Source organism: Vidua macroura, chromosome 2 (genome assembly GCF_024509145.1).
Source record: "Vidua macroura isolate BioBank_ID:100142 chromosome 2, ASM2450914v1, whole genome shotgun sequence".
Taxonomy (NCBI): Eukaryota; Metazoa; Chordata; class Aves; order Passeriformes; family Viduidae; genus Vidua; species Vidua macroura.
Window position 1 is genome coordinate 72,143,860 of NC_071572.1, and position 23,837 is coordinate 72,167,696.

Below are 23,837 nucleotides of genomic sequence, written 5' to 3' on the forward strand. Positions count from 1 at the left end.
GCCCCGCCCCTCCCGCGCGCCCCCGCCGCGCACGCGCCGCGCCCCGCGGGAAGGATGGGGAGGCCCCGTTCGTCTCGGGGACGGGGCGTGGGTGCCATCACGTGATGCAGAACGACCAATCGGCGCGCCCCCCCCGCGCCCTGTGCACTCCTGCGCGGAAGCGGCCCGGGCTGGGCGGGCGAAGCTCCGCCCGGAGTCGGGCACGGCTCGCGCCCGCCGCTTCCGGTGTGCGGCGAGGCGCGGCGCATGCGCGCGGGGCCCGGCGTCAGCTGATCCAGAAGCTCCTTTGCCGCCGGCGGAGGGACTCGGGCGGATTCGGGCGCGCCGGGCCGGCCCAGGTGAGACGCTCGGCCCCCTCTCCCCCTGCCTTGCACCGCTGCCTCCGCCTCTCCCGAGCTGCGCCCGGTGTTGCCCTCCTCTGCGGTAAAGGAGGGGAGGGGGTCGGCTCTCTCCGCTCCCCGCCCCGCTCGGACCCTGCCCGGGAAGGACGCGGTCTCCCCGTGGAGCCGCTCGCAGAGGGAGCGCGGCCCCCGGCTCTGCGGAGCGGGTGTCGCCGGGGCCCTGGGCAGCCGACCTTCAGGGAGCCGTGTCCCGGCAGGACAGCCCGCTGGAGGCGGCCATGCGCTTCCCCGCCCCGCTTCACAGGGAGCAGAGACCTGGAAAGCGAAGCAGCCCCCTGAATGAAAAATCTACCGAGCGCTCGTCGAAGACGCCCAATGAGATGCTTTAGGTTTAGGGTTATGCCAGAATTCCTTTCCGAAAAGAGGCAGGGTGATAGCGGCTGGGTTCCAGTGCCAGGTCATCCCACCATCTTGAGTGGGTGGATCTGAATCTTTCGGTGCCTTGACCGCAGCCCAGCAGAGAGCGAGCAGCACGGTGATGGAAGAGGAATGCTGCTGCCGGCTTCTCGCTGCAGCCCGTCCGTGGCACGAGAGCCCCCCTGTTGTTTTGCAGTTGAATATCCTGGTAGCACATTTAAATGTGTCTCCTATTCCTGTAGCCAGTGACAAAATTCTGCCGTAGATGAGGTGTTTCAAACATCACCCTTGGCATTCACTTAAAGGCAAGAGAGAAATCTTGCACGACTGGATTCTGAATGATATTGTTCATGTTACAGGTAGCTGTGACACTGGAGTATGTGACACATATGTGTCAAGATCCATCCATTCCATGCAGCTGCCCAAAGCGATTTACTTTCTTAGGAAGAAAGTAAAGTCTTTCTTCCTGATATTTTACTGTCTTCCCTCAGAGAATTTGCACTCCTGCTGGGCATAAAAACAATTTGGTGATCGTTTCATTCATTGTAATGCAATACTTCAGCAAAGTACATTGGCTATTTGATCTAGCATGGTATTTCAAATGCTAATTCTGCTTGCTGAAGTGGAGAGGGGGTGGAAAAGTAGGAAAACCTGGTGATAGACTGCTAGAAGTGATTTATTAGCAAGAACATGCGAAATACAAACTGGCATTTGCAAGTGGAAGTTTGAGTAACTGAGGCAGATCTTCAGTGTGTTGTAAATTGTGCTGTATTTGTGCTGACTTCTGCACTGTGCAGATCTGCAGCATTTGAATGTTTGCCTTCTCTGTGCTTTCAAGGCCTTTTCAATGACGAGCAAATATAAACATGTATATATATACCTACATTTTATTATTTTCTATAGAATATGTGAAGTAAGATCAGAATCTACAGGTCTTTGAATTACCAAAAATACTGCAGATTATTTTTGCTGTGCCTGTCAGTCTGTAATGCAAAATCCTCTGGGAAAGCTTTATTCTTGTATGCGGGGAAAAAATTAGTCTTAATTTTGTGATCAGGTGGCAAAGTCTGACATTCAGAAATACTAAATCACCATGGACATCAACTTCAGAGAACAGGGAAGGACAAATTAAGGCAACAGTGGAAAATAGCTGCTGGCATCAGCTGACTGTTCAAAGGGGGGTTGCAGTCTTGTGTTGCAATAGTAACACAAGATCTCTCTTTCCTGTAAATGCTGCCTTGTCATTTTCCAAATCAAGAATTATTTTCTACAGGTAGTGCTAATAGGGTTGAGCCATGAGTGATTAGTGTTGCTTCATTTTTATAAAGCATTAGCTTAAATTTAGCTTTTGTTTTGGTCTAAGTGTATATTAACAGTTTTATGCCTCATTGGCCCTCATTTATGAAGGCTGTGGGCCTTAAGTGTCCTTCTGTTGTCTAAATTTTTTTCCCAGGATGACTTCATGCATTTATCTTCCAGACTTGCACGCGTGCTGGTGTTACACATTGTCATCCAAAGCTGCTATAGACCAGCAGGTTACCAGATGATTCCCCTGAAGATCCTTTTAGAGGCACTGTGCATTCCCCCTTGTGATTTCATGCCATAATGGTGTGTCTTTGGGTTCTCAAGCCCTGAAAGTTCCTACTGATGGGTTTCCCTCTTGCTTTGAAATTGCATGTTTATGAACTATGGCTGCATTCCAAATTACTCTTTTAGAAAGAGTAAAAGGATTACAGGATAACCTAGCTGGAGTCTTTGGTTACTTTGACGTTGACCATAAAATGTTGAATGCTACTGTTGACCAAGTAGTAATCCCTCTTTTTTTTTTTCTCTGTCTTTTTAAGAAAACCCTACAAAACACAAACCATGCAGTAACTCAATGCTACATTGCCTGAAATATATTCTTTTCTCCATACTTGTTTCATAGGTTAAAAAATGGGGGATTTCAGACTTGGAAATATTGAGGCATTGTTGAACAATGGTATCCATGTGATTTTTTTTTTTTTAGGCTGGAATTTTGCCAATGAAAACAGACCATGTAGTCAACAGGAATATCATGCTCATTCATTCTTACTTGACATCTTAAAATGTGTGACTTCTTTAGCCTTCCAGCTGGGCAGAGAGAAAGAGGGTCCTGCTCCAGCAGAAGAAGCAGAATGAATTTAAACTTTTCAGCCTTTTTTTTTTTTCCTGTACAGAATAAGCCAATAATCACCTAAATGACCAACATGCAAAACCGGCTTTGACTGGATCTTCTGTTTGTCATTGTTGTATCTTCTTTTATGGTATAAAAAGCTTTTTGCTTGTCTTTGATGTGCTCGCTCCATTCTTCCCTTTGGGAGTGGACAGCTAAGCTTATACCAAATTCTTGGCTTTGGTCATCTCTCATGGCATTAAGTTCTGCACTGATAAATATTTTTTGTTTGGTTACTTTATTTCATCCAAGCATTTATTTCTTCTGTGTTTGTCAAGCTCTCAAGTTCAACACTCCCATATCTCAGAAACATTGACCATTTGCTGCCAGCTTTTTATATGTCCATACATGATTTGGCTGTTCTGACAGACTTTGCCTTCCAAGGCCTGGCTTTACTGAAATGATACACTTTCTGTGAAAGCCAGTAAGATGTATATGGATAAATCCTGAAAGTCTAACAGACCTTGTTACTACCATTTAACCAAATGGCAGATAAAGACCAGTTTTAGCTGCTGAATTTATTTGCTTGTTTCATCAGCTTGACTACTCCTCTGAGCTTGTGTAATGGTAAAATTCAGTGTCACTGCTCACTCTGTTCAGAAATAATTTGTCTGACAGTGGTCCCTCTTTTGTCATAATTTACAACGTTTTGGGGAGTCTGTTATGTTCAAATCAAAAGAAATCAGCAGGGACCAAAACTAGTATGGGAAGCTGCCCCAGTTAATTGAGACTCATTGTGCTGAAGAGATAAATGAGCTAAAAAGCCTGCTGGAAATAGACCCATTGCAGATACAAATGCTTGAGAGAAGTGGTGTTCTAGAGGGTCTCTTTGATATAAAAGCCTTATCTTTGTCCTTCCTAATCAATTGAAAAGTGCCCGCGTTGTAAGGATTCTCATAACCAAGTTGAAATTTTGGTGCTCTGGTGAGTTTCAGCTGACCAGTCTGCCCAGCTGTGTTTCTGCCAGACAGCATCCCCTGAAAAATGCCAGAATGTGTGCTGTGAAGATGCTGTGTCCCATCTTTTGGCTGCTGTAAGCTGTGCTTGCTTACTGAAGTGGTTTGTGGTGGTTCATTTAGAAGAGAGGTGGTTTGGATGTCTGTGATGCAGGTCTGTGTTCTGTGCCCTAAGCATGAAGAGCAGTCCTCTTGTGGATACAGAAAGGATATGGGAAAAGCCACAGGCTTCATAGAGAGACAGCTGTGCCTTTATGGAAAAAACTTATTATAACTGGACAAAAGCTTTCAGGTATTCAAGTTTTGTCTAAGAGCCTAAAGAATGACTTGACAGTTTTTTAATACCCAGGCAAAGAAACTGCATCTTCCAAGAATTTCAGTTAGTGGGGCAAATATTTGGCCCTTGTTCTTGTTACACTGTATCCTTTTTTATTTCCCACTCTGAAAGTAAGACCTTAAAAATCAGCTTTTCAGAAAAACCCTAAGATGGTATTTCAGACTAACTGCAGACTCTATTGGTAAAGATGGCTAAATAAGCAATTCTATTATGTGAATTGCCTATAGATCCTTAAATTTTTAAGGGTTTTGTTATCCTGGGATAAATTTGCATGAGCTGGTAGATATTTAGACAGCCACCACAATATGTAGTTTATACAAAGGTAAAATCTAATACGTTGGAAGGCCTCTTGCTGTTCTGAAGAAGCTGTAAATACTTCAGGTATTATTTTATTTGAACATAAAATTTACAAATGTAGCTTAACTTGCTTTAAAACATAAAGATCCAGTTTTTCATTACAGGAAAAGTCAACTTCAACTTAATTTCCTTTTACTGGAATCCGGTGCCAATAGGTATGCTGTGATTCCAACCAGGTGTTTCATTATACCAAAGGTGCTATAAAAGAGTACTTCTATCTGCTAGGGATGTTGGATCTTTCTCAAAGACTTTCATGCAGACTCAGTCCTGGTTCAGCTCTTCAAACTAGCTGTCAAATACGTTGCATAACAAACTGAAGAATCCATAATATCCTAACTTTAAAGGTGACCTGAAGCTTTAAAGGTGTAATGATGAAATGCTTATTCCAAACTCATGCTCAGTATTTTAGCCATTGCACCTGGGGAGAAGAGGTTAGGCAGTAGTGAGGATTATAGAGGAGACACTGTTTTAATGAGCCCAAACAACTTGTGTGATTCTGTGTGTAAAACTGAGCCTGACTTAAAAATCTAGCAACAGTTGTTTTGTCAAATTGTACACCTTTTGTCTGTTGAGGTAAGATCTTCAATTCTTCAGAAGTCCCTCTGCTGAACTGTAGTAAACTTTGCTATTATAGTTGCTTACAGCTACATATTCATTTCATTTTAGCGTTTGTCATCTTAAAGGTTAGAGCAACAGAAAGTATTTCCAGTACCAGTACCAAATACACCTGAAAATTAAGTGACTTAATAAAAGCTAGGGTAGATTTTAGTTTAGCAGTAATGTTAGTGAGCTTAATGAAAACTGTTCATCTAGAGGAGATGACTGAGCATTGCACTGAGCAGATGGCTGCAGAACTTTTCAGCCCTAGTAGTTAGATGACTGGATCAGGATAAAAAAAGGTCACTGTAGAACACAGAAATGAATTTTGTATTAGTGTTCTGTAGTATGGTTTGGATTTCAGTTGTGTTAGATCTTTCTTTTGTGTGAACGTCTACCAAGCCAAAGGGCAGAATGTCAAGGGCAGGCTGAAAGGAATGTCAAATTTTTCACAGTAATAAAATTGTGAAGCAATGTAGCAAGAACTAAGGAGAGGCTCATCAATTTCCTCCTCTGGAGAAGCCTCAGCTGAGAGGAAAGAATTGGTATAGAAAAGCCTATTATGGAAAACTGTAACATATGAGTCAGTTGATGAACATTTTTTCACATGGACAATGTGGTTTTCTCTAGTAATAGGAGTATTTTAATGGATTTAGCTAGGATCTTTATCACTTCTAGATATAGCATGGTAGCTGCACTTGATATTTGAAGGCCGCTTATCTACTGAGCTGATCAGATCTTCAGTGGGTCAAAGTAGTTATGCAATGAACACCTTGCCAGCCTTTCTATCTAGTTTTATTTTAGCTGCTGACTTTAGTCATGTTCAAACAGCTTTGTTCTAGTATTGTTCTGGGCTAACTGAAGGAATTTCCCAAGCTGCTGAATAAAAGCTTGGGCGCTTGAGTAACAACTTGTAGTGGTGGTACATCTTGCATGGACAGACTTCACACCCTTGCTGTAGGAATGTATACTTTATGTTGTATATATGTATCAAATATAAATATATTGTTACATCTTTAGCTTGTGTGCAAGGCATGATGTTTATTTGAAGTATCAAACTTGTATGTATTGGCATGCCCACAGCTAGGTCCCCACCTGTTTTTAGGAAGAGGACAGGAGGAGCTTGTGGTGGACTTCATGAATTCAGTGTTGTATGGTCTCACTTTGTAGCCATCATGTGCTGCAATGACAGTGGCAGCATAATTCTCTTTCCTTGAATACACATGGATATATGTGTACATGTGCTGAGCAAAGCAAGCTTCATGTGAGAGGAGGGGGCTTATAAGACCCCAAGAAACAAGTTATGTGAAAGATAAATAGTCTTGTAGGGTTGCAGATGGGTCCACAGTATGCAGCTGAGCATCACTCATGCAGGTTCTGGATTTATCTAGAGCAGAGATGGCCTCAAATTGCCCTGTGACAACTGAAACTGTATGAATAACTAAGTGGAAAAATGTCCATATTGTTGAGTTTAAGAAATTCTTTCTGGCTCGGAGCTTGTGGCAGGAAGGTTGATGCTGTTCACTTCACAATGTCTGTGTCATGAGAAGACTGAGCCACATGGTTGTGTTGAGCACAGGATGTGACTCCTGCCTGGTTTTATTAGAGTGTAGATGATGTGGTTGGAAGGTGTTTGATATAGCAGAGGGTTGTGCTGCCATACAGAGGGACCTGGACTGGAAAAATTGGTTGACAGGAATCCCATGAAGTTTGATAAAGGGACGTGCCAAGTCCTGCACCTGAGGCAAAATAACCACATATCCTGCTACAGGCTGAGAACTGACTGAGTGCTGAAAAGAACTGGGGGTCCCCAAGCTGGACATCAGCTGGCAATGTACCCTTGTGGCAAAGACAGCCAGCACTATCCTGAGCTGTGTTTGGAAGAATCTTGCTAACAGGTTCAGGGAGGTGGTTTTTCACCTTGGTTAAACTTGATAGAAACCACATCTAGAGTGCTGTGTCTGGTTCTGTGTTCTCCAGTAGAAGAAAGGTGTGGCTTAGTGGTGTGCATCCAGAAAATGGCCACAAGGACTGTTAAGCATGTGGAGGTAGGAAAAGCAGATGAGAGAGCTGGGATTATGTAGCCTCAGGAAGAGAAGGCTCTGAGAATCTTACTGTAAAGTATATAAACACCTGATGGGAGGGAACAAAGAGGATGGAGCCATACTCTTCTCAGTGGTACCTGCTGAAGTAACATGACACAATGGGCACAAACTGAAATACAGGGAATTCCCCTTAAACATAGGAAAACACTTTTTACTGCAGGGGTGTCTAAACACTGGAACAGGTTGCCCAGAGAGTTGTGGTGGCTTCATCCTTGGAGGTAATCAAAACATTTGGATATGGCCCTGAGCAGCCAACATTAACTTGCTTGGAGCTGGGGGTTGGAAGTAGATGATTGCCAGAAGTGCCCCCCCAACCTCAGTAATTCAGTTGTTTGGTGACTGAGAAATCTGGAGTAATTTCTCCTGCTGTCTTATAGTAAAATTACAACTCTGCATCTCTATAAAGGAGCAGGTTTCCTGAGAGTACTGTTGGGCTTCCTTTCCCAGTGACCTGTGTTAGATTTCTGGGCATGTTGTTTTTTGTGGGACAGATTCTAGATATGAAAATGCTGCCAAACTTCTGCATTTGTCTAGTAATTCAGCCACTGTATTTTTTTTTTTCTTAATACTTCTTCCTAAAGATATCATCCGTTAGAAGGGGAAGTTTAAACGGTCCTAGTTACAGGAAATCTGTGACAGTGATTATCCGGTTACTTATGAGGCCCTTGCAACAGATCTTCATGCAACTGAACACTGGGATTTATGCACTGTGCCATAGTCTGTTCAGGTGAACACAGTGAATTGTCAGCAGCCTTGAATCTGAAGCATCACTCCAATGTGACACTAAGCTAATTGTCCAGTGTAGGTGGTGATCTTTACTATCCTGTACTGTCTAGGTTTTTACTAAGAAGAGGAGGAGGTATTATTTTCTTTGGAAAACTCTTTGGCTACACTTTACTGTTTATGCCTGTTAAGCTTTCCTGGATATCAAATGTAAGGGCTTATATTCTGACTCTTATTTTTCTACCCTTGGAAATCAAACCACATTAGTCTGTTTCAGATATACTAAAATCTATGACCTTCAAGTTCAAAGTTATTCCAGCAGAATGATTCCTACCATTGATGACTTACTGATGTAATGTTGCTGCTTCCAAATTACTGATATTGTGCTCTTCACTACAGCTGTGGTTAGTGTCTAGGCTTTTGTGGCAGTTTGGAGTGTTGGTAATCCTATAACTTGCAAAGATAGACTTGAGAAGTTGTGAAGACTGCAGGGAACTCTTCAGCTTCATGCAGGTTCTTAGGGAGGGATCACACTGCCCGTGTTCTGTTCAGCATATGGGGCAGTGCCTGTGAATCGCTGAAAACAGATTCCAGCAGCTGTCACTCAGGGTGGCACAGCTCTCTGCTTTGTTGAGGTGCTGGATGTTGTGCAATTGCCTTAGTGCTTCTGCTGGCCAGGGGAAAGGCTTCTGAGTGCAAGGAAGACCCACAAGACTCCTGGAAGCAATCAATACTGTTCAACATACTCAAGCAATTAGTATTGCAGTGTGCTCAGCGCCTGCCTGCGCAGTCTGTTGTTAAACAGTTGTTCTGTTAAGCTCTTCCAGAGCACAGCGCACACTGACATGGCTGTATTACGCTAGAGGGCTGGCAGGTGAGCAGATCCCAGCAGAAAACATTCACCTCTTTCAAGGATTTTTGTGTAGTTGTATGGACCACTCAGGATATTGGAATTCCTGGCTTTGTAGGAGGCCCTTAATGCAAATGCCGAAGCCTTTTAATTTCTTCTGCTTGGTCCTGTGTGGTAGGGAGAGCACAGATGGGACTTCAGCTGGGCTCGAGGTGGCTGGAATTGCTATTGCGGCATTCGTCGGTGCTGGTGGGAGAGAGAGGGAGAGAGAGACTGATGACTCATCAAGTCAGGTGGTTGTGCCTCTGCTGTGTGTCGGAAATTTCGTTCCCCTCTGCAGCAGCTTTCTCATCCCTCTATGTAGGGGCATTAGAAGGACAATTATTTTGCAAGTGGTGATGCTTCACTGCTGAATTCTAGCTTTTGAATTGGGCCTGTGGGTTTTTGGTACTCCCTGCTTCTGCAAAATAAGGTAAGGAACTGTGTTTATGTGATACAATTGTAGTAGATTTTCTTCCTTGCTGCAAGAAAGCTCCTTCTAAAAATCTCACCGGAGTCTGAATTTTGAAAAAATCTTTGTGTTAAGGCAATTTGTCGTGTAAATTCTGCGTCTGATCAAATGTTAGGTGCAAAACCCAGGAACAGTGAAGCAAAACGGGTTTCTCCAACATTGAGAGCAGGGCAGTTACATTTTTGGGGCTAATGTGTAACCAGATTACTGTGCTGGGGAGAAACCAAGATAGAAAGCTCAGGTTATGGGCTCTTTCATGTTTAGTTAGGACTTGAAAATCAGTGTAATAAATCACCTTTTAGTCAGAGAAGGTTCTGCTGCAAGCAATACTTTGATTTCTGGCACTATTAATCAGGATATGACTGCTTGAGCTTAAGAACATGTTTGAAATCAATTGATGAACTGTTTTAGATAAGGAAGATATAAATTGCAAAGGATACAAGATGCATCTTTACTCATAAGGTAATTAAAAATAAGCTAATATCCTGTGTAGGTGTGCTAGTGGACTTCTGTAGGAGGGAATTGCATATAGTGCCTAATATCTTGTGTTGGCAAGAGGCCTTTCAAAGGCCTCAGGGGCTCTGTAGATTTCTGAAATGGTCAGCTACGGTGGCTTCTGGGGTACATATATGCTTTAGGGAATTTCATTTTCTTTGAGTACTGGCAATGAAAACATCTAACAAGGTAGGAAGGTAAGGCAGCATTTTGGCCCTCAAGGACTTTTCCATGTAAATTGAAAATCTGTAGTGCTAGTACACAAGCACAAGAAAATGATGCAGAGATAAATAACAGCTTTTTTTTTTTTTTTTCTTAATCTGTATTCAGTGTTAAGAGATGTGTAGACCCTTAAGGCTGGGTGGGCACTGGCTTTGTGTAGACTGTACTTTGGAGGAATAGGGGAGGTAAAACAAAGGTGAGAACAAATCCATCTTTTACACTTGAAATAGTTAATAGGTATGTGCTTAAAAGCTGTTGTTGCAGATGCTAGAGATCATGGTAAAGACAGAGATAATGATTGTGTTGCTAGGTGTTCTAGTGGAGGAATCCCCTGCTCTTTTACTTGGCTTGGCCAGTAATTTGGAAAGGTGGCTGGAGGAAGAGAGAGGGAGCAGAGCAGCCACAGGAACAAGAGAGGCAGGTGCTGGTTGTCAGGATGTTGCCATTTAACTGCAGAATGGCTGTTCTGAGGTTCTTACTTGCCTCACTAAAAGGTAAACAGTCGCTTCAAGCAGGTTTTGATTATGAAGAAAAGCTAATTTAAATTGAAAGTGGCCCGGTGTTCCTGCTTTTCCTTGCCTTTGTAATTTGACTCTTTCATATGGGACCTTGTCTAATTGCCAAGCTGTGTCACTAATTCAGTTATGAGAATGTGGTTTAACTCTCTGCTGTGCTTTTAGAGGTGTTGATAGTAGGACACTGGATGTTGTTCTGTATGGTATATTGAAGTACATGTTTAATTTGAATTTATAAGAACAGCTGCTTCTTTTGGTATGAACAGCAATTGTGCTTGCTTGAGTTTTAGTTGTTAAAAGCAAAAAAGATGAGATAGTTGTGTTAGTCAGATCAGAACCAGCTCATACCAGCTGCTCAGGAACTGCAGATTGCTTTATGAGGACTTCCCCTCTGCCATTTGTCAGAGGAGGCATTTGAGAAAAAAAAACAGTAAAATTAAAATTGTCTCCTGGGTCTAAACACCTGGAAGTGTGAAGGATAACCTATGGGTATAGAGGGTAGAGGGATCTAATGGATATCTGGCTTAGCCTTTGGGCTCAAGACCCATTAGCAAGTCTGCTCCAAGCTGGTGGTAACTGAGCCATGGTCAGCTGTTGTGGTGGCTGCTGTGGAATAAATCAGTGGCAGCCATGATAGACAGTACACTGCACAGAGACATGGAACTTGAAAGAAGCCATTCTTTCAGGATGAGCAGTAGTTTGGAATTGTGGGAGATCTTTTTCTTAAGGAGCAGTGTCACCAATTTGAAATTTATAGGTCAGTAAAGAGGCTGAGGGGCAGAGGACTTGTATTGTTGTATTAAAAAGCTGGAAAACAGTTGTAGGATTTCAAGAATAGCAGAAGTCAGCTACTGCTCCCAAAGAATAGGCAAAAATGTATCCTTTAGTTGTATTGAAAAGGGTGGCAGTGGAGTTGTTTTGCTTATTGTACATGGGGCAGGTTTTTGAGCCTGACTACGCCTTTGTATTTGCTGCCTTGTGGAAGAGGCTGGGTTAGATTGGGCTGCTCTCAAAGACTTGAGTGTGAGTGTCAACAGATGCCTCCCAGTTCATGTCACAGCACACCTTTCACCAATGCTGTGTCCTAAGGGTGTCTGTACTCCTAGGATTGTCTTCCTAAGAGGGAAGAATGTGGCCTTACAGTTCTGTAACACCCATCAGTTTCCAAGGTAACACACAGCGTGATAAGGGCTCACGAAGCAAAACCATTAAATCCTTGATCCGCACTGCACTGGAAGCAGGACAGCCCAACTGTCAGCCACAGGACAAACAGGGATGGAGGAAGTCTGCTGATAAAACAGCTTTTCCAGTGCCAGTTGTTTAGATTTACTAAACAGTTACTGGCAAGAGATGACAGCCTGTTGTTTAACTGTTGCAAGTTGAGGCTTTTGCCCATTATTCAGCACAATTCTTCTGTACTGCTCTGTGGGTTTTACTGAGAGAGCAAAGACTGTGTAGTATGTAGCTGTGAGACACACAGAAAGGATTCACATGTTTGTGTGCTGGTGCTTCTGAAAATATATATTTCTTCCTCTAAATACTGTGATTCAGCACCTTAGGATAGCAAAAATTGAATTTTCACAATTAATATTTGTAGTATTGCATTTTAGAGATTGGTGGCAGTAAAGCAGACCCAGAACATTCTCTTGCTCACTCAGAATCATGCAAGACTCCATATTTTGAAGGAGGGCAATGAGATGTGGAATACAAAAGAGATTTTCTCTTATTTAAATATCCTATTACCAAGCTTAAAATCAGTGCAACAGTGTTAGGGCATTGTTGCACTGCATCTTTTTCATTCAGTAGCAATCTGTGGAGCCTGTTATGGAGTGATGTTCTACCCTGTGTTCCTCAATAAGAATCTCAGATCTTTTGTTTGTTTAAATCAGTTACTTTTTCACTTTTTACAGCTTTAAAATTGGTTAAGAGTGCTTAAGGCTAAGGTGCTTCATGCTATGAGTTCAGAGTTCTTTTTAACTGAAAATAAGAAGAGAGCAGAGGGAAGAGGAAGAACTTACTATGTGTGTGTGTTCTTCAGGACTGACTTTTTTTCTTTTGTTCAGTTGAACAGGCAAAATGGACTTCTCCAAACTCCCCAAAATTCGTGATGAAGACAGAGAGGCTTTTGTTGGCTATGTTTATGGAGTCTCAGGACCTGGTAAGTATTATTTTGTAAAGGAAGTCCATAAATTTTGTTTTATCGAGTATCTTGTTAATCTTCACTTGAAAGCAGAGAAGTGTAAAAGAGCTCTGGGTGGTATTTTTCATCTTTTTTTTTTTTTTGGGTGGGGGACTTCAAGAAGGTTGAAGGTTTACTGATTTATAGTCTGACAAACTATTAAAAAAACTGCTAACAAGGTGTTACTACTAATTAACCCTTTTTAAAAATGTAATGAGTGGAAGCAGGCAGTTGAATAAAAACAACAATAGCAAAAGGTAAGCTTTCTGTGTGAGAAAAAGCACCTTGGTTGGAAATCTGCAGGGCCCAGTGTGCTAAAGCTTCTCTAAAAGGATATGAATAAATAGTCCATTCTCACTGAAAGTTTGTCCCTGTGCTTTCTGACATCTTCAGTCCCTGTCAGTGTCAAGCTGTTCTGTTTACTGCACCATGGGCCGGGGGAGCTCAGCAAGGAGCCACAAGAGTCAGGCAAGGTGATAGAATGTGGCAATAGTGCAGGTAGGAGAAGGAGGACTCTTCCTTCATCTTTATCAGCTGAAATAGTTTAGGCTCTGATAGGAGCAGCTTTTGAATACATGCAGACTCTACTGGCTTTTCTGTTCCCTCCTGCATTCTCTTCAAGAGCAGAAGGAAAGGATGGGAATATGAGAACAGAAGATTAGCAAGTATTTTTGTTAATGCAATGTGTTTGATGAATAAGAAATTCCCTACCTAAATAGGCACAAGTTTTTTGACTGCAAATTCTGTAACTGCAGAGGTGGTACTTAGAATCAATTTTAAACTGACACAGCTTTCTTTCCAAAGGAGTGGAAAATGTATTTTTCTGTAAATATGTGAATCTTACGTGCATTACTGTGATCATAATATGCAAGACATAATAAATTTTGTTCTAAAGCAGCCAGGACTCCACATATGACCTGCTGAAATCTAACTCAAAGCAGCGTGAAGTCTCAGGCCCAAAACATGCTGCACAACAATCTTCATTTGTTGAAAGTTATTTTAAGTGCCCTAAGATAGACACCGCTTTTCTACAAAATAAAGCAAAAAATAGTGTTTTCTTTAAAGCTTTCTAGGCATCACTTTAGATGCAAGGGTATTTAGCAGGTGCCTTGGCTTGATCTATCCATGTTTATGCCAGCATCCAGATGCTACCAAGGTAAACAGAAGTTTAAGTGACTTGAAAATGCTGGCCCCCAACCACAGGTTTATGTAACTACCAGGCATTGGGTGAGTTTTGCTATTTTCTTGTGTGTTTTAATTTAGTCAGACGAGAATGTGGCCCAGCTCACTGCAAGGGAGAAGTGCCTATAGAACTTGTTTGTCAAAGTTTACAGCATCTCACACCCTCAACGTTTGCAATCTGTCAAGATAGATAAGAGAAATGATGGCCTGAATTTTCCTGTGAATTGCTACATTCTCATAGTGTCCTCTTATTCTTAGTAAAGGACAGAATGAAAACTGTAGGAAAACTTATTCTTTTAACTTTTAAACTGGAAATATCAGGAGTTGTGGCATCCTTTTGTGAAGTCAAGAGTATGTCTGATATGGGTGAATAGCAGGTTTATGCTGTGCAGTTCTTACAGACTTGCGATGGGTAAATTTCCTGAGCTGCAGGAAAAATAACTCACCTATGTGCCCATCTTTTGCAGTGGTCACAGCCTGCAACATGGCAGGTGCTGCCATGTATGAGCTGGTACGAGTGGGACACAGTGAACTGGTGGGGGAGATCATCCGGCTGGAAGGTGATCTGGCAACTGTCCAGGTGTATGAGGAAACTTGTATCCTTTCCACTGCTCCCTCTATGCTGCCAGATACTTTGGGTTCCGGCAGGACATCTGTTCTGCATGTGTTTTGTAAGTTTTGATGGTTTGGGGGTGAATCTTACCTTGTGTGGTTGTCTAGCGAGGAGACTTTTTTGACTGGAAATCAAAGTGTACCTAAGAATTCAAGTGCATTTTAATGCCTCTTTGTTAAGGCAGTTGACAAGTGTCAACTATAAATGGCAAAACTAAGCAATATTTGTTGCATCTTTTTCTTTGCTTTTGATAACTGTGCTTGTATAATCCTTAAATAAGAAATGTGAAGTGGGCAGGATACCTTTTTCTGGACAGAGTATTTTGCCAAGCATAATAGATTACACTTTTTTTTCTGCAGTAGGCTTACAGTATCTTGGTCCAGCTATGATGCAGCATATATTCTAAAAGCTAGGCAATGTAAAATGTATTTTTTATTACATATACATATATATATGTATATGACAGAATGTCAGAAAAGAAATCATAAAACTTGAAGCCAGGCCTCTTTCCTCATCCCAAGGGGGCTGTATGTAGTTGCAGAGCCTAGGAGAAAGGCTGTGCTGGCTCCCTAACCTTGGTTCTGAGGAGCTTGCTGGCAAACTGCTGACTAGGTCCTGTCTCTGCCTAATAATTTATCATTTTAGATGGCATCATTGTTGCAGTATCAAGTAGCTTTCCATCAGTACATGGAGCAAGTTTGAGTATAGTTTACTTTTAATGCCCTCTTGAGAGGAAACTTGGTCATAGGCCTCTCTGAAGTCAACTGGTATTAAATCTATTGAATTTGTCTAAGTTTTGGGGGTTTTCTTTTGTATTCTAGCAGGCCCTTCTGCCAAGGTGCTGGCCCTTTGCAGACAAGAGTCCATTGTGCATCTTTGGAGCTTAGGTAGAGCACAGACCTGACAACTTGATGCAAGACAGGAGGGCAATAGTGCTGGTCTTAGACAAAGTCCTTTTAAAATTAGGCTGCTATTGAAAAAAGCTGTGCAAGGCTCAAGATCAAAACTGTTGTGCTCTCTAAACAAATTCTGAAGTGAAAAATTCCATATTTCATAACATTATCTGACTTAAACAGCCTAATCTGTTTTCTCAGTTTGAAGATGTAAGAAATGTGTGATGTTTTGTCATCTCACTGCCTGGCACTCCAGTGAACTCATCCATATTAGTTGACATTAGTTGCCAACAACAGTTGAATTGAACAAATGATCGTAAAGTAGAATATTTGTCACTACTTTGCCTCTCTAGAAGATAGTGAACTTTGCTGTTTGAGCAAATTCAGAATTTAGTATAAAGCCTACATGCTTCTCAAATGGTGTAACATAGGAATAGTATTACCTTAAAGTCAGAAAGTTGAGAGTATGATGTGAACCTCATGACTTCTGCCTGGTTTCTTTCCCTTGTTCTGGATGAACTTTTCCTCAGCAAATCTTTAGCTGGTGTCTCTGTAGGAGATCCTGTGCTCCGTACTGGGAAGCCCCTATCAGTGGAACTGGGACCTGGCATTATGGGAGCTATTTTTGATGGTATCCAGAGACCTCTCTCAGACATCAGTACTCTGACCAAAAGTATCTATATCCCTAGAGGTGTCAACGTGTCAGCTTTGAGCCGAGATGTCAAATGGGACTTCACACCTTCCAAAAATCTGCGGGTAGGTTCTGACAATCCTGTGTTTCCCTCTTGCTCCTCTACCCCCAGAGCTTAGGCCTGGAACAGTGTGCTAAGGCTGTGACTGCTGGGATCTGTGGTTAATACTACATTTATTGAAATTTGCAAGAAGGAGTGCTAAGAGGTGGTAGTGATGTATGAGACTGGATGGGGAGCACCAAAACTTACTTGATACAACTTACAGTTGCTGCTGCGTATGAGAAATTTACAGAGTTTTGATGTATTTACCAAACCATAGAGAAACTCATGCAATTGCAGTAAACATTAGCAGGAGCAGGTGTTACCTGAGCAAAAAGAATGACTGCAGCACACATTTTGCAAATGGTGAAGGTAGCCTTAGAGCTGGAAAATGTCATGGCTTTAGCCCTTTGCATCTTTTTTCCAACCCTGCAGGTAAGCATATGCTATCCTTTCTTTTCTTAGCACATTAGGTTGAGAGGTGGAAAAGAAACAAGGAAAATTTCTTTTGTCTGTTAGTAATTGCTCCTGTCTGAGCCTTGAAAGGCACTTGAGCATAGGTAGTGTTGCTAGCAATGCTGTTGGAGTAATGAGTTATGTAAATCAGCTACTGTGCTGTAACAAGGAATTTTAAAAGGGGTAATCACAGTGCTAGACTTAATAGCTGTAGTATTTTTTACAGTTTGTCAAGGTTCTTTTTTAAAAGCTATGACTAATAGACCTGTTCTGATTTTAGGTTGGCAGCCACATCACTGGTGGAGATATTTATGGTGTGGTGAATGAAAACTCCCTGATCAAACACAAAATCATGCTGCCCCCACGGAATAGGGGTACAGTTACATACATTGCTCCTCCAGGAAACTATGACACTTCAGTAAGTCTCCCAAGCAGCAGTTGCTGGTATATTTCATGTCTCTTTTATAAGTTTGATGTACTCTTTCTGTTCTGCATGAGGCCAGCTAAAGTGTTTCATGCAACAAGGTATCTGAGTTAATGATCACTTCTGCTACCCTGCCTGCAGGGGTTGCATTATTATTTTGTGCAGCTATTTTCTATGTATATGGCTTCCCAATGGCACTTCATTGTGCCATGTTTGATGACCTCTGTGGGGATCTACAATATCTTATGAATATGTAAAATTCACTTGCTCTTCAAAAGCGTATTTTTAATGTATGCTGTATCTTGCGCTGTTTTCCCCCAGTGGCATTGTAAACGTGGGAAAGAGCCTTCCCTCGGGAGGTGATGATTGCATGTTGAGGTTCTAAGAGCTCTGTGGTGTTATGAAAGGCCTGTGCAGAGTAGTTAAAATGAGAATTTATGTGCTGGTCCAGCATGCAGCTGTTTGCTTACTTCACATGTCTTTCTGTTAGGATGTTGTGTTAGAGCTGGAGTTTGAAGGTGTAAAGGAAAAGTTCACCATGGTGCAGGTGTGGCCCGTACGCCAAGTCCGTCCTGTTACCGAGAAGTTACCAGCCAATCATCCTTTATTAACTGGCCAACGAGTCCTGGATGCCCTCTTCCCGTAAGTACTTTCTTTTATTTTCTACTGTGCAAGAAATCTCTCTCTTAGGGGGAAGCAGAGGCAGGAGGCCTTAGAGCATTAGGTTTTTTTAAGGGTGAGGTTTCACCATGTGTCACAGCATAATCTTAAAATATATTTAGCTGAACTTCTCGTATTTATTTGGCAGGTGAACCCACTGGTGGAAAAAGGAAGTTTAACAAAACTGTTCTAGTGCATTAATCTAGAAAAAACTGGACATGCATAAACTTAACATAACCATGTCACATTTGCAGAAAGGCTAGAACTTTCAAGCTTGCTATCTTCATTTGAATGCATGAGTAGGATATCTTTCCATGGTCTTGAGGATGTGTAGTTTCCAATGATTTTGAGATTGCCACTTAGGAAAACTGTTGCACTTCACTGTAACACAAACTGCTCATTTAAGCAGCTAACTTCTAAGATGCTGAATTCAGTTATTTTGGTCCTGAAATATTGTGCTGCTTAGTCTATAACACACAGCTAAGTACAGTTGTTCTTTTCTTAGCATTTCCATTCCATTGCTGCTTCCAGCTGTGAAAACTGCTATGTCTCGAGCCCAAAAGACATGCTGTTGTATCAGCATAAGTCACATACTTCAAGGACAGGAGAAGAAAAGGATGGTTTAATCCCTCGATTTTTTGGTCTAGTGAAATACCTCTGTGTTTCTCACCCAGAACATTGACTGTGACTCCTGTCATTCTGCTTTTGATGAGGGAGTTCTAGTGGAAAATATATTCTAAGATGGGAAAGAGCTGTTTTTTAGTTCCTTGCAAATCAGAGTCCTTTTTCTTTACTCAGGTGTGTACAAGGGGGCACAACAGCGATTCCTGGGGCATTTGGTTGTGGAAAGACTGTGATCTCGCAGTCTCTTTCAAAGTACTCCAACAGTGATGTCATCATTTATGTAGGCTGTGGAGAACGAGGAAATGAAATGTCTGAAGTACTGAGAGATTTCCCTGAGGTTAGTATGGAGATTTCATGGAAAGTAAACCTTCCTGGGAAGACTTGCTATCATACCGGTACTGTAACCGAGTAAAATATCATGTTGGTAGAGTGACTTGAAAAGATCATCTTGCCTGCCACGAAGCTCTGGCAAAAATCCCTTTTGGCTTGTTGAAGAATTATTTCAGTGGCCCTTCAATAAATATCTGGACTAGTTTTTTGGGTGTACCTTCTAAGTTGTTTAAAATAAAGCCAGAATGCATGTCAGAGAAGAATTTAGCACAGTTGTAAGCATCTCACCTGTTGCTGGTCATGTCTCTTAACTTGATCATGAACAGAATATGCAACATCCATTTACAAGTTGCAGGGTGGTGATACAGTTACCAGATATTAGTTTGACATGTTAAGCTTTGGAATACCTTTTGAATGAAGTAGAAAATACCTTGTTAATAAAAAAAAAACAAACAACCAACAACAACCAAGCAACAGATACCAATCCTTGTACCTGTTACTATGTTTTAGTGAAGTTGTTGTGCCAGGGTCAGCTAGTATGAACTGTCAGGTAGAAACTTCACTGTCAGAAATAAGGTCTGAAAGGTTTGGGTGTGTTGATTGGTGACAAAGTGGGAAAGTCAAGCTGAGGCAGTCTTGAATATGGTAAATCCCAGGGTATTCATGAATGGAATTCTACCCAAATGTCAGGGTGTGCATTCTGTTGTTCAGGTGCTTGTAAGGCTTCACTGAAGTTAAAAATGTAGTTTTATGTCCAGTTGTCAAATACTATTTTGGCTTCTTGTAGATGGAGGAAAAAAGCTCTCTAATTCCTAATGGACTTATGACAGCAGGCTAAGAATTTTTAGCTCTTTCAGCCTGAACATCTGAGAGAGGACAGTGTACTTCCTTGTGCAGTGGGTTTGTCATTACTTATTTGAATGGGATCAACAGGGATTTGGCAGTTGCAGAAAATGAGGTGAGGCTGAAGCATGTACATTAAAAAATTAAGCTGTTTGCAGTCTGAAATTCAAAATTTTAGGATATGTTGGTTTGTATCTTGTCTCTGCTCTTGGTAGAATAGCTGTGAGGAGAGTATCCTGACACAAGGCAAGTAAAACAGTAAAAAAACCCATGCAGCAAAAAATTAACAAAAAAACTTGCTATTCTTACAGTTTGGTTGTTTTTCCCTTTCTTACATTTTAGTTAACAATGGAAGTTGATGGCAAGGTAGAAAGCATCATGAAGAGAACAGCTCTGGTAGCAAATACTTCCAACATGCCCGTGGCTGCCAGAGAGGCCTCCATCTATACTGGTAAGATTTACAAGAGGATAGAGAAAGCTGTGTGTATAAAGCAAGCCATCGTGCTCTAGCATTTTCAGTTTCTGAGATGACCATATCAAGAAGCCTGTCTAGTTTCAGAAGTAAACCCTTTCAGACCTTGCCTGCACCAAGTCTTAGTATCTTAATTGAATCTGACTTGCTTGCATATAATTGCCATTTCTGAATATTGAGTAATTTTTTTTTATAAGGTGAATTTACTGTGCCAGGACTTGTGTAGGTTTTCTGCATGTGTTAATTCTGTAAGCTTTAGGTTTTGACTAGCTTTCTGCTGACAAGTACAGCCACTTAATGGACACAAATGGTATTCTCCGAGTTGGCAGACTAACCTTTCCTTTGCAGCCTCTTAAAGGCTTTTTTAAAGTTCTTTTTTAGAAACAGTTGTCAGATAATTCAAATAAAACACGACTTTTTCTCATTCTTGTGTTCTGGTGGTTTGAAAGGGAAGGAGACATTTTACAGTAAGAGGAGTTTTTGTTCATGATTTCAGTGAGAGAGAGAGAGTAGCATCAGTGACATTGCAGTGTCTCTTCAAAGAAATATATGTGAATGTAAGATGAATCTGAGTGGTTCATAACCAAAAATGAAGTGAGTAAGAAGAAGTAAACAGCAACAGCAAAAAAAAAAACAGACAGTGGAGACATAAGCGGGAAGAAAGAGTTACTTCTGTTGTCTGTTTCCATCAAAATGTAAACTCAAATAATTTGGTTTATTTACATATTTATGATGATATATAAGCATAGAATTCCTTTCTACATTGTATCCTGCAGCACCCTGTTGTCTTTGTTACAGGAATCACCCTGTCCGAGTATTTCCGGGATATGGGCTACCATGTCAGTATGATGGCAGACTCTACTTCCCGATGGGCTGAGGCCCTCAGGGAAATCTCAGGGCGACTGGCTGAAATGCCAGCTGGTGAGTAGTCTTTCCTCAGTCTAGTTTCGTAAATGCAGCCCTTCAAACTCTGAGCCTTTGACTGAATCTCTGTGTGTTGGTCTTTGCAGACAGTGGTTATCCAGCCTACCTCGGTGCCCGTCTGGCCTCTTTCTATGAGCGAGCCGGGAGAGTGAAGTGTCTGGGAAATCCTGAGAGGGAAGGCAGCGTCAGCATTGTTGGAGCGTGAGTGCTGCATTGCTTTGCCTCTGCACCAGCTGCACTTCTTCCTCACTGTTTTGTATGGCACTTGTTTCCTTTTGTCAGGACAAAAGGTCACATTGCTCTGTCTGTTGCTCTGCAGAACTAAAAAATATGGGAGTGAGTAGGTAGATACTTAGTCTCTGTTCACCCAGAACTGCTGCTAAATTGTGCGTGGGGGCAGAAGGAATCAATGTGGACAGGTAGCTCTGTGGAATCCCAGGCACAGCAATTGGATCAAGTGGCTCAGGCAAGAATGTCTTTAGAGCTCTCTGAAAAGTATGTCAAACCATGCTCAGAGCAGGAAAGAAGGGGCAGTTAGAGCAGCAATGTGTGCACTTGGGGGCATAATGAATCATGACTCTCATGCTCAAATAGAGTAGAATTCCACGGAGCAGTGTGTCTAAGGTTGTGTTGTGTTGTGAGAAGCATGTCGTCCACAAGCATTCTCCTAGGTGATACTGGTTTGTGTATCATACCCTGGGCAAAATGGATTCCCTGTGTTTTCAGTAGGGCCCCTGCCATCTGCAAAAACACCCAGAGCTGATTTTTTGCTCTGCTTAGTTCTACTGTTCACAACATACATACATAAGGGTTTTCTGCTTTTGAGATTGGAAGACTATTTTTTTATCTCTGGTAAGGCATGTATTGGAGTGTCAAGCACAAATGAAGTAGTTACTCTATAGGTGAATATCAAAAATAATTTCAAATTGGCATATTGCTTTCTGTAAAATCACTGCACTGTGTATTCATGATGTTCTATCAGCACTCTTGCTGAATCTGTTCAATTGAGACCGGTTTGATGATTCCAATTGAGACAGGTTTGAAGCTGGAGTTACTACCTGGTGCTAATGTGACTGAAATTACACCTTAATACTGTCAATCAGTTACTGATGTAACTATTTCATGGTATGCTTGATATTACCCCTGTGTGGGTATGCATCAAGCACTTTGTGCAAACATATTGCCATCTGTTATTTACTTGAAATCATGTTGATTTTTCTGGTTTCTCTGCACTGAGCTGTGCAGTCAGTCATATGTTCAGTACTTCAGTTTGAACTGTGAAAGCAACTCTGATAATCTTTCCCTATCTCTTCCTGCTCAGTGTCTCTCCCCCGGGTGGTGACTTCTCTGATCCTGTCACATCTGCTACCCTGGGCATTGTTCAGGTACGTCCCACAGTGTTGCAGCTCTTCTGTCCACTTTGTTTTACTCCAAATGGTTGTACTTGAGCACATTTGTGCCAATGGCTGGGGTGAGAGAGCTTTGATTTGACACAGGCAGCATTGTAGAGTGTTTTGGAAAATGTTCTAACACCGTGAAAGGCGACCTTGTGAGATGGTCTCAAACTGATATGTTTGAGATCCTTTTGGAAGAGGGAGTGAAGGCAGCAATTCCTTCCAACGCTGGATATCAGGGATATCTTTGTGCTTTCTAAGTGCTGCCTATTGAGCTGCCCTGCAAATGTATCTGTTCCAGCTGAGATGGAAAGCAGACCACTCTTAATATATGTGCATTGAAACCACAAAAAGTCCTCAGAGAAGCTGACTGGGAGTGTCTTGCAACTGTTTGCAGTTTTGGGGAAAGCAGTTACATCTATTCAGTCTCCACTTTACATAGACTCCAATATTGACATTGCTATGGCTAACTGCTCCCTCATGAGCAGTCTCAAGCGGAATAAATTGAACTCAGCTTAGAATTTGTATCATTTTTTTGAGAAGTGTTATTTGAATCTCACTCCTATAGTTAACAGGCTCCCAGGCTTCCATTTGTGAAGCCTTTGCCATGCTGCATTAACTCCAACTTGCTCGACTTGCTCTCTGTATTTTTTTTAAATTGCCTTCAATTGTTTTAGTTTACTTTTGATTTGGAGAGCTGATTGACCTTTCTGGCTCCTGGCAGGTTTTCTGGGGCCTGGATAAGAAGCTGGCCCAGCGCAAGCACTTCCCATCTGTGAACTGGCTGATCAGCTACAGCAAATACACACGAGCCCTGGATGAGTACTACGACAAGCATTTCACAGAATTTGTCCCTCTCAGGACAAAGGCCAAAGAGATCCTACAGGAGGAAGAGGACCTTGCAGAGATTGTGCAGCTTGTTGGGAAGGTGAGTGACCAGATGTGGTGTCATTGAGCCATCCTCCATTTCCTTATGGTTAGTGCAGGGTTTTGACCATGTCTTAGAGCAGACCTGATGGATACTGCATTGTACACAAAAGATCACTGGGAGATGTCAGACTCTCTCACCTCAAATTGTTTTATTCCAACTCTCCTACATGTTGTTTGACTTCTAATGACAAATAATTTTTCAGATTTGCTGAACCTTGGCTTGGTGCTGCTTTTCTCATGTAAATGATATTGGGACATCTACTGCTTGCTTTAAAGTTCACTTGCTTCAGTGTTCTAGTATTGCTGAATTGTCCTTTGCTGTAACTTAAAGTACTTTTCCATTGGAAGCAGTCTTTGTAGAGAAATTATGCAAACCCATCTTTACTGTTGAAGTCAACTGAAGGGTTACAGTTTATTAGAAACCATGTTGCCAGCTGCAGGACAGAGGTGTTGGTATTTACAAGTTGGCCTGTAGAAACAACGTGAAGTTTGCTTTTTAAAGAACTTGTTTTATATGATTGATTATATGTTTTTTCTTGGAAACCTGTGACATACGGCTCCG

At 41.8% G+C, this 23,837-nt stretch overlaps 1 protein-coding gene across 2 annotated transcripts in view; it reads left to right on the forward strand.

Annotated features, from left to right (window-relative positions):
• Positions 1-191: 191 nt before the first annotated feature.
• Positions 192-23,837, forward strand: part of ATP6V1A (ATPase H+ transporting V1 subunit A) — a 30,309-nt gene continuing 6,663 nt past the window's right edge. The window contains exons 1-12 of one of the 2 annotated variants that reach the window (XM_053970029.1): positions 192-338; positions 12,684-12,778; positions 14,449-14,577; positions 16,029-16,243; positions 16,955-17,092; positions 17,589-17,740; positions 18,557-18,719; positions 19,898-20,006; positions 20,826-20,948; positions 21,038-21,152; positions 22,273-22,336; positions 23,070-23,273. In XM_053970029.1, the coding sequence (XP_053826004.1) occupies positions 12,697-12,778; positions 14,449-14,577; positions 16,029-16,243; positions 16,955-17,092; positions 17,589-17,740; positions 18,557-18,719; positions 19,898-20,006; positions 20,826-20,948; positions 21,038-21,152; positions 22,273-22,336; positions 23,070-23,273 (1,494 nt within the window). In that variant the 5' untranslated portion in view covers positions 192-338; positions 12,684-12,696. Of the gene's footprint in view, positions 339-9,212; positions 9,350-12,683; positions 12,779-14,448; positions 14,578-16,028; positions 16,244-16,954; positions 17,093-17,588; positions 17,741-18,556; positions 18,720-19,897; positions 20,007-20,825; positions 20,949-21,037; positions 21,153-22,272; positions 22,337-23,069; positions 23,274-23,837 lie in introns of those variants that run through there. The other variant, XM_053970030.1, reaches the window with a different exon arrangement.